Source organism: Myxocyprinus asiaticus, chromosome 43, assembly GCF_019703515.2.
Source record: "Myxocyprinus asiaticus isolate MX2 ecotype Aquarium Trade chromosome 43, UBuf_Myxa_2, whole genome shotgun sequence".
NCBI lineage: Eukaryota > Metazoa > Chordata > Actinopteri > Cypriniformes > Catostomidae > Myxocyprinus > Myxocyprinus asiaticus.
The window spans coordinates 19,464,347-19,474,920 of NC_059386.1; the positions used below are offsets into that span (position 1 = coordinate 19,464,347).

The window sequence follows — 10,574 nt, forward strand, 5'->3', positions numbered from 1 at the left end:
TTGTGCATAATATTTGTACCTACTCACACCAGGTAAACAAAAATACCTAGTAAAAATGCAATATAACGTGTGCGTGTTTTTTTTTTTCTTAATCCCTTAGAAATATTTACCATGGTAACCATAGTTCCCGCCAAAATACCATAGTTACAGTTATTGTTTACAACAGTAAATGTGTTGTCATTTGGTTTTAGCCACCACTGTCATGGATATTAAAAAAATAAAAATAATTAAACAACATTGCTGAAAGCTTCTTACACTGTTTGAAGGTGTTAGATCTTCTATTAATGTATTATAGCTGAAGCAGTAACAATAACTGTGGTAAAGTATCTTTTTTTATTTTATTTTTTACATTCTTTTTTAAGTTGTAATTTTCAGGTCTTAAAAAGTTGTGTAAACAAAATCTTAATTTTATGAATGTAGATTAATTTCTTTGTACAACCTCTGTAAAATTTGTATATATATATATATATATATATATATATAAAATCCTTATCCAGTAATCACAACAAACAAACAAACAACTAAAAAAGTCCGTAGGAACCCTAATGCCTTCTATATATGACTAATGAATGAGTTGCATAGCCAGAATGTCACACTGCGCACTGTTTTGAATCATGTTTGGATACACTAGACAGTTTTCTAAATGAGCACATGTTTAAAATTTCTGTATGTTTTTATGATACAGATTAACTCAACATGTCAATGAAGAGCCTGAAGTCCTCAAAGTTCACCTTCCAGTCATCAGTGCACAGTTCCCATGTTCTCCAATGTCTGAACGAGCAGAGGAAGAAAGATCTTCTTTGCGATGTGACAGTTGTGGCGGAGAACCAGAGTTTCCGGGCCCACTGTGCAGTTCTGGCCTCCTGCAGTGTTTTTTTTAGTGCTCGGGTGTCCAATCATACAACACCTCAAGGCCTTGTCATCAACCTCCCTGATGAGGTAACAACATAAACACAGATCTAAGATGGCTGTTATGGAATCTCTCCGAACAAACTTGTAGATTAATCGTGGCTGAAATATTTAGTCTTAACTGTGTAAAGGAAATGGGATGCATATGGGATACATAGGATTAATTTGATTTAAATCTTTTTTTTCTTTGTTAGGTGACTGCAGAGGGATTTGAACCCTTATTGGAGTTTGCCTACACCTCAAAACTCATCTTTACCAAAGAGAACGTGTTGGAAATTCGTAACTGTGCTTCTGTCCTTGGCTTCAAGAACTTGGACAAAGCCTGCTTTGACTTCCTTCTCCCCAAGTTTTTTGACAGCAGCAGAAGTGCTTCAACAGTCCAGAGGAAGCAATGCTGCAAGACCAAATGCTGTAGATCACGAGACACTGAGTTGAACCTGATTAACAAAGAGGACGTCAATGATAAAGGCAAATCTTTACTTCAACCCTCACAGTTTCAGTTCAAAGAAAAGGAACCATCTTGCCCTCCCTCTGTGCCCATTGAGGATGCACCAGGAAGCTGTCACAATGTTCAAAGCGAGAATAACATAGACTACTCCCTCCTATGCCCAAAGTACCGGAAGTTTCAAATAGCTTGTGGGAAGGAGCGATCCTGTCTGGATGTCTGTGGCTTGGAAACGGCCCCTGTTTCCCTTGAGAAGACAGATGATAACTGTCCCCTAGCCTGCTTTCCCTGCTCAAGCAATGAATACATCAAGGAGATCTCAAAATGCAGTAAAACATCTCTCAATGAAGATGAAGATTCGCAATTGTCAAAATGTTGTGCTCCATCTATTTGTGGCCCTTGCAGTCCTTGCATGGGCCAGCCATTATTACAAGGCTGTAGCGAGTCAACACAGTCCATTTGTGTCTCAGAAGTCTCGGCTAAACAGGAAATGCCCTTTTGCTCAGAAATGAATGATGCAGAAAGCACTGTTAGGTGTAAAAGTGACATAGAGACTTGCTCTCCTGACCAAAGCAACACCCTGAGAAGTAGAGAGGAAATAGAGGTGGCCAGACAGCTCATGTTCTGGCCAGATTCTTGTCCCACCCAGGGATCTCCATCTGGCTTTGGCTTGGTGGGGAAACCCTCAAACTTCAAGTGTCTGAAGAGCTGGCACCTGGATCCCAACGCTGTGGAGTGTCCCTTCCTGCAGGATTTTGGTGCAGTGGGTGCTCAACTACACGATGGGGAGGGCGGATCTATGTCACAGGGGAGTCCATACGTACCGTCCAACCAATCAGGGGAGGACTCTGATAGTTTTGACACAGAGGGGGACAGTGAGTCTTACAGCAGTGAACGAGTATGTGAGGTGAGGGCTGGTTGGTTATTTTTTTAAATGTGTTTTATCAGGTCAGGTCTTAGGGTGAATCTCATGAAGAAATGTCCATATCATATTTCACCCCGAAATCAAAAGAAATAAATATTTTGCATGCAGATTATAATGCTGTTGAATTTTAGACAGTATTTTCATGACAACTGAGCGCATTTCCCCCAAATGTGTACTAGTTATTATTAAAGAAATATCCAGGTTCAGTGCAAGTAAAGGTCAATCGATAGCATTTGTGGCATAATGTTGAATACCAAAAACATTATTTTCCCTCCTTTCCTTTAAAAAAGCAAAAATGTAGTTAACAGTGCGGCAATTACAATGGAAGTGAATGGGACCAATTGGTAAATATTAAAATACTCACTGTTTCAAAAGTATAGCCACAAGACATAAACAATATGTTGTTAACATGATTTTAGTGTGATAAAACCGCTTTTCTGTGGAAAGTTATATCCAATTTTACAATAAGGGATGAGTCGAATTATTATTATTTTTTTTAAAAATTCAATTCAGTTCAACAACTTCTACTATGATGTATAAATACTTTAAAATTTAGATAATATAGAGTCTATAATCATTATAATTGTTTCATAACAGTAATGAGAAAGAATGTGGGGGGTTCATACTTATCATGAAAATATTGTCACAATGCAAAAACTAGTTTCTATGAGTTATGTCTAAAAAAAAATGTAAGTTTCATAAGATCTCATAGAGGCATAAGTGAAGTAATTTATGAAAGAAATAATTCATAAATAACGTTAGCAGGTCTGTTTACATTTGTAACGTAATTACGTTTGTTCAGTGATCAGCAAGCTTGAAAAAGGGTTAATATTTTAATAAAGGTTCTTATTATGAAAGCCTGATGACTTTTGACCTCACAACAAGTCTGATAAGTTATTATCAGGTGTGCAAAGTAGAAACTGTACTGAGCCACGTCCAACAAACATGAACAAATCTATAAAATGTTACCCATATCAACAGCAAATCCAAAGTCAAGTTCATTGTGTGTCTTTGTATATAAGCATGTGTTTGCTAGAGGAGCACTAGCACAGAGTTGCCACTTGATGCATGCAGAAATCTACTTTAATGAAACTCAACCTCCTGGCATGACTAAGCAGGAAGAAGGCAACATATTTACGTTGGTGCTGATAAGCAAGCTGTTGACTACAGTATTTCAGCATTTCCGTTTATTTCCTCTAGATTGGGCTGCCGCTCTCTGTGCAGCAGATCGTGTCTTTAAGCAGGAATGACTTCCAGCAGATGCTGAAGCAACAGTGCTTGACTCGGGAGCAACTCGAGGTCGTGCATGACATTCGCAGACGAAGCAAGAACCGTATTGCAGCTCGACGCTGCCGCAAGCGGAAACTTGACTGCATCCATAACTTGGAGTGTGAAATCGAGAAACTGGTGGGTATTTGAATGAACTTTCTCTCCGTTTCAGTAATCCCTCAAGGCCCTAAAGGTTAATAACGGTACATCACCTTTTCAGAAGTTGAGATTTGAACTAGTTGAATCATTCAGCAACTCATTCAGCATAAAAGCTTTGACCTACAGGGTGAATTTTACAGGGTGAATCGGGTCACATTGCACCCCAAAATTGAAAGAAAGTAAAAAAGAAAATATATATATATTTTTTTGCTTAAATATGAAACAGAAAGAAAATGAAACCTTTTTGTAGGATCATTAAGATTTTTTTAATTTGTGTTAAAATTTTCGAATATATTTTGAGGCTTTTTTTGTTTTGTTTTTGTTTTTGGAGCTCAGTATTCTTAGTGATGACTTTCATTAGATTCTCATGACTGTAATACAGGAATCATTTTTACATTATTACAGTCAAATACTGTACATTAAAATACCGTAATACAATGATAATTGTATTTAAATTACAATTAATTTATTAAAAGCAACCTAAATTAAAGGCAGCACAACTAATACTTTTCAAATATATATATATATATATATATATATATATATATATATACACACACATACATACACTGATCAGCCACAACATTAAAACCACCTGCCTAATATTATGTATTTCCCCCTCGTGCTGCCAAAACAGCACCAACCCGCATCTCAGAATAGCATTCTGAGATGATATTCTTCTCAACACAGTTGTAAAGAGTGGTTATCCAAGTTACCGTAGACTTTGTCAGTTCGAACCAGTCTGTCCATTCTCTGTAGACCTCTCTCATCAACAAGGTGTTTCCATCTCAGAACTGCCACTCACTGGATGTTTTTTGTTTTTGGCGCCATTCTGAGTAAATTCTAGAGACTGTTGTGCATGAAAATCCCAGGAGATCAGCAGTTACAGAAATACTCAAACCAGCCCATCTGGCACCAACTTTCATCCATGCAGATATATCTAATCAGCCAATCGTGTGGCAGCAGTGCATAAAATCATCCATATACTGGTCAGGAGCTTCAGTTAATGTTCACATCAACCATCAGAATGGGGAAAAAATTTGATCTCAGTGATTTGGAGCATGGCATGATAGTTGGTGATCTCCTGGGATTTTCAAATAGTCTCTAGAATTTACTCCGAATGGTGCCAAAAACATCCAGTGAGCGGCATTAACTTTTTTTTTTTTTGTTTTGTTTTTTTGTTAAAGTCACAATTCAAAAAATCTTCATGGTCCAAGGCTCCATATTCTTTATGCAATATATATATGTATATATAATATACACACACACACATATATATAAATATGAGAATGAGAATTTTTGGGTGGGGAATGCAAAAATGTGAGACATGCTGTAATGTAAAAAATAATATTTTATTTTAAAAATGTAATGTTTTTTAAAAATTATAAACTATTTGTTATACTGCCTTTAATGTGTTGCTTTTAAATGTAAAAAACAAAAAACATTGTATTACTGTACTGAGAATCTAATAAGTCATCACTGAGAATAACAACAACAACAACAAAATCTCAAAAATAAATTGTATTTGGGGGTGAAATGTGCTTTCTTTTGATTTTGAGGTGAAAATATGGCCCTGACATGTTCTTTACAGGTTTCAAGAGACTCACTCATACATAACCCATTAAGCAGTTGAGATATCCACTGGTTGAATATCTTATTCAGGATAAAAGCTTTGACCTACAGCTGTAATTTATGGATAAAGTTTAATAGTGCTCATATTAAATTACATTATTCAGCTATTTATCATTCTTTTTTATTTCCTCTTTCTGCTTTGATGTCAAAATGTGTCTATGTTCATTCCAGAGTCTGTCTTGCCAGTGTGAGTGAATGATGCATGTTATTTCTCTCATCTGTAGAGGAGCGAACGAGAGAAGCTGACAGCTGAGAGGATGCAATTGAATCAGATGAAGGGGAAGGTCTGGCAGAGTTACTCAGGCTTGTATGAGAGGGTCTGTGCTGAAGCCGCACTTAGACCAGAACAGCTTCAGGTACTGGCCAAATATTCCTCTCCAGACTGCCCACTGTCTGCCTTACTTTGCCCCACCTCAGACCACTCTCAGAGCACTCAGCTTCAGCAAGCTTCAGGACTTCCTACACACACCTGTTGCTCTGAAGCCAAACCATCTATTAGTTCCTCAATGGAATACACTGATGATGATGCACAATCAAGCTCACAAAACCTGTTTCCTACAAGGCTTGTAGACGCTGAGTCACAATGCTGTTCAACCGACACATTGCTTTCTGAGAAAAGTGGGTGTTGTTCGATTGTGAAACTCAGAACGGATCTCATTAACAAGAACGAAACAGACTAATAGCAAAATCAAACATTTGTTGGTTAAATATGAACCACAGAAAATCACAGACTCTTTTAATATGCCACAAACACACTGAAGGTGCATTAAAGAAATCACTACTATTCCTTGTCTGATCGTAGATTTAAAATCTTTGTCTTTTTTCTTTACTCAAATCCTTTTAGCATAGGCATATGTGTATTGTGATATAGGTCTGTTTTTTTTTTTTTCAGTGTTAAATTAAGTATGACCTTAAACAATATTGCTTATGGTCTTAATACACATGTCCTCCGAATGTCCTCACATTCTCATGAAATCAGCCTCATTCAACACCGTCATGATCATTTTTGGACTCGTACACAACAAACCTCAAGTTTGACAGCTCAATAAATACCTTTTTTTTCTTCTTCTCAGGGGACATACTGCCTTTGGATTATACTGAGTTTGGACTATACAGTTCTTTACTGTTTTCTAGCAGATAAGAAAATGGCTGTTCCACTTTGAGCCCAATCTGTAGATAATGATAAGCACATTTAAATTGTGCAAAACTTGCAAAAATTAACCAGTGAATCTGGGATCATACTCTCAGGTGTTCAGTACTGCACATGCTATAGATTCATACTGTAGACACTGATTCACTGAACTGTTTTCTTTGTTTTCATATAATTGCGGACTAAATGTTTTCTATCAGTTTGTTATTTGTAAGCAAAAACGGTTACATTTCTATTGGTTTATATGTTGTCTAAGGAAAAAAGGCAGATCATTTTTTTGTATTTGATATAATTACATTTAGATTATTCCACTTTTTTATTGCTTGTCTTACTTGGGTCCAAATTAGACAATTATCTCTAAAGAAATAGAAAAATGGTTAATAAATTGATTGTAAATCTTTGTGAATTTGAAATAGGCTAACTTTTTTCTAATTGTGTAGTTTATCATTAAATTTTTTTTTTTTTCAATGTTTATCTTAAGGAAAGGAATTTAAGTAGCAAACATACCCAAAAGAATATAATATTACAATGGTAAGAAAAAGTATGTGAACCCTTTGGAATTACCTGCATTTATATATGAGTTTGATCTTTATCTAAGTTACAATAATGAACAAACACAATCTGTTTTAACTAATAAAACACAAATTATTGTATTGTTCTTGTACATATTGAATACATCATTCAAACATTCACAGAGTAGGTTGGAAAAAGTATGTGAACCCCTAGGCCAGGGGTGGAGAAACTTGCTCCTGGAGGGCCACTGTCCTGCAGAGCTCCAATCAAACAAACTTGAGAAAATTAATCAAGGTCTCCAGGATTACATGAAAAAATTAAGGTCAGGGAGCTAAGCTCTGCAGAACAGTGACCCTCCAGGAGCAGGGTTCCCCACCCCTGCCTCAGGCTAATGATATCAACAAAAGCTAATTAGAGTCAGGAGTTGGCAAACCTGGCATCCAATTAATTAAACAAGATTGGAGGTGTGGGTTAGAGCTATTTTGATGTATAAAAAGTACTCAAGCATTTTGAGTTTTCTGTTCGCAAGAAGCATCTGCTGACGTGGATCATGCCTCGCAAAAAAGAGATCTCAGAAGAACTATGATCAAGAATTGTTGCAATGCATAAATCTGGAAAGGGTTACACAGTTATCTCGAGGAGATTAGATATTCATCTGTCCACAGTTAGACAAATTGTCTATAAATTTAATTGTCCATAGATGTTGTACTGTGGCCACTCTCCCTAGAAGAGGCTGTCCAGCCAAGATGACTCAAAGGACACACCGCAGAATGCTCAATGAGGTAAAAAAGAACCCTAGAGTGACAGCTAAAGACTTGAAGGAATAATTGGAACTGGTTAACATCTCTGTTCATGAGTCTACTATACAAAAAACATTAAACAGGCATGGAGTCCATGGCAGGACACAACGAAGGGAGCCGCTGCTTTCCATCACAAACGTTGCTGCACTCCACAATGCTTCTGGGAAAATGTTTTGTGGACTGATGAAACTAAAGTAAAATTGTTTGTGAAGAACACGCGGCACTACGTATGGCGTAAAAAGGGCATCGCATGCCAACATGAAAAGATCATCCCAACGGTGAAGTATGGTGGAGGGAGCATCATAATTTGGGGCTGCTTTGCTGCTTCGGGGCCTGGACCACATGCCATCATCGAGGGAAAAATTAATTCCCCAGTTTATCAAGATATCCTACAGGATAATTTCAGGGTGGCTGTGTGTCAGTAGAAGTTGGGTGATGCAGCAGGACAATGACCCTAAACATCGAAGTAAATCCACTATAGAATGGCTTCAAAAAAGAAAATCCACCTTTTGGAGTGGCCCCAGTCAGAGCCCAGACCTTAACCCAATAGAGATGCTGTAGAATGACCTCAAGAGAGCTGTTCACACCAGACATCCTAAGAATATGGCTGAGCTAAAGATTAGATCATATTTTATGACCAATTAATGCAGAAAACCAGTTAATTCCAAAGGATTTGCGTACTTTTTCTTGCCACTGTAAATATGGTTGGGTTTAAAAGTGTGAGTCCACTTAAATGTGAGAGTCAATATAATTTAAACCTTAAAATAGCTTTAGGATTGTTTAAAAAAAAAAAAAAAAAAACATTATGATGTAAAATAATTTAGAAATATTTAAGATTATTTCTAGGTCACTCATTAATATTTTTTTTTGACATTGAGCATGCTAACTCCTTTGTAAAAAAGGTCAGATTTTTTGCTTCCATTGAAGGAAAAACAAGATGTAAGATGTTACATTCTTAAATTATGATGAAATAACATGGATCCTCTGGTTTGCACACAACTGTGGGCATATCAAAAACTAAGAAATTCTGAAATTGTTAATTTTTTAATTAACCTTTCACTCATTCTTATGCTAATAATATAATTTGTAAAGGAAAAAATCTTTCTTAAATTAGAAGAATGCAAAATAGAAGCATGTTTACAAAAGGACTCAGACTTCTGAATTCACTGTATTTACGTTTATATATGAAACAATTTTTGTAGTGAAATATTTGTACCAACAGATGGCAGCACTTACCCAAACATGCATTTGCTATTTCCAGTCATGGGAATAAACTGTCATAATTGCACCTGTAGTAGTATTTCATCTATAATGTGTAAACATTCTCCAGTCTACACGAGGACAACCTGAAGATAAATCTGCAGAATACTGTCATATTACAAGCTGTGTTCTCGTAGAGTTAGGAATGGATGCTAAGATAATGGCAGGCTATGAGGCATTTTTCAATATTTAAATCATTTTGATGGATATATTCTGTCTGATTATCAGCTATGGAACAGTGTGTTCATGTTTGTGTTGTGTTCCCTTGGGTTAATCTGGTAAACTCATCAGTTTCATCTGCACTCAGACAGCCATCGGATAATGGTTATCTTCTTATTAATATTCTTTATCTTCATATTCACATAACGGATGTCATTGGCCCGGCAGGAAATATACATTTGTTCTCAATTTCCTATGTAAACAGTATACATTTTACAGTAAAAAAATTAATTAACATATCGATTTTACGATGGTTAAAAAAAAGCCATAATTGGTTAAAATACAGTAGTCAAAAGTATAAGATCTGCAGTGAAATAGGTAAGCTCTCTTTGTCTGCTGGGCTCTTGATTACTTTTGAGAGTATGCATGCATGCAAATCCCTCTGAGGACGTACCGAATGGATTTGAAATCTCTTTCTTAAAGATCCAGATGTTACCACATTACGGTGAAAGTTTAAATTAACTCCGGATTGGGTCGCCTCAAGGTGTCAGAGACCCCTGTTGGACTGTCAAAATGCTGCATCCACACCACTAGGTGTCAGTACAAGTCCAAGACAACTGCCATTTCGGCCAAAGCAACATAAAAAAAAACTTATTGTGTGCACCTTTAAATCCATGCAAATAATAAAATCCTCTTGAGCACAGAGACATATGTCAAATAACAAATGCATTTGCTGCTTCATGTACAGTATATTTGAGCGTGTTTTTGTTTTGTATCTATGACAGGGCACTAATGAAGAAAATATCATGCAGTTGGTCTGCTGTAAAAAGACAAGTGATGCTTTGCGCCAGGATTGTGGTCATGCAGCGAATCATAAGACATCAAAGTAAGGAATACATGCCTCTCAGACAGAGAAACAAACAAACACACAAGAGGTCTTTGGAAAAGGACACAGGTGCATCCCTCTGTGAGACAGATTGATTTGCTGGGTGCTCAGTGGATGTGGCTTCTCTTTGTGCGCAGGTGCCAGGATTTTATTTGAGCATGCCACATGGAACAAAGGACCCTTAATGTTCATTCAAGAACAGTTTCCCCAACCTTTTTTCCCAGTCAGAAAGGCTCAAGCACCCCTTCATTGACACCAAAACAGAAATGTGTTCCTTTAAACTCATATTATACTGGATATAATTTAGCATTATCATTCATATTAAAAGGCACCACTGATTCACTTATACATAAGCACATACAGTGAATTGATGCACCCAGCTCTTATATATTATGTTTCACTGTTCTAGAAGGTGCTGTTCTGAGAAAACAATCTAGAAAGGGATTTCAGGTAAAATCAGCTGAAAG

General features: G+C 36.7%; 1 protein-coding gene across 7 annotated transcripts in view; it reads left to right on the plus strand.

The window, feature by feature from the left end:
- The window catches only part of LOC127433851 (transcription regulator protein BACH2-like), a 53,468-nt gene that overhangs the window by 1,344 nt on the left and 41,550 nt on the right, over positions 1–10,574 (plus strand). For 5 of the 7 annotated variants that reach the window (XM_051686130.1, XM_051686128.1, XM_051686133.1 and 2 more), the window contains exons 2-6: positions 686–939; positions 1,104–2,261; positions 3,480–3,686; positions 5,564–5,695; positions 10,007–10,107. In XM_051686130.1, the coding sequence (XP_051542090.1) occupies positions 697–939; positions 1,104–2,261; positions 3,480–3,686; positions 5,564–5,695; positions 10,007–10,107 (1,841 nt within the window). In that variant the 5' untranslated portion in view covers positions 686–696. Of the gene's footprint in view, positions 1–685; positions 940–1,103; positions 2,262–3,479; positions 3,687–5,563; positions 7,143–10,006; positions 10,108–10,574 lie in introns of those variants that run through there. The other 2 variants (XM_051686134.1, XM_051686129.1) reach the window with 2 other exon arrangements.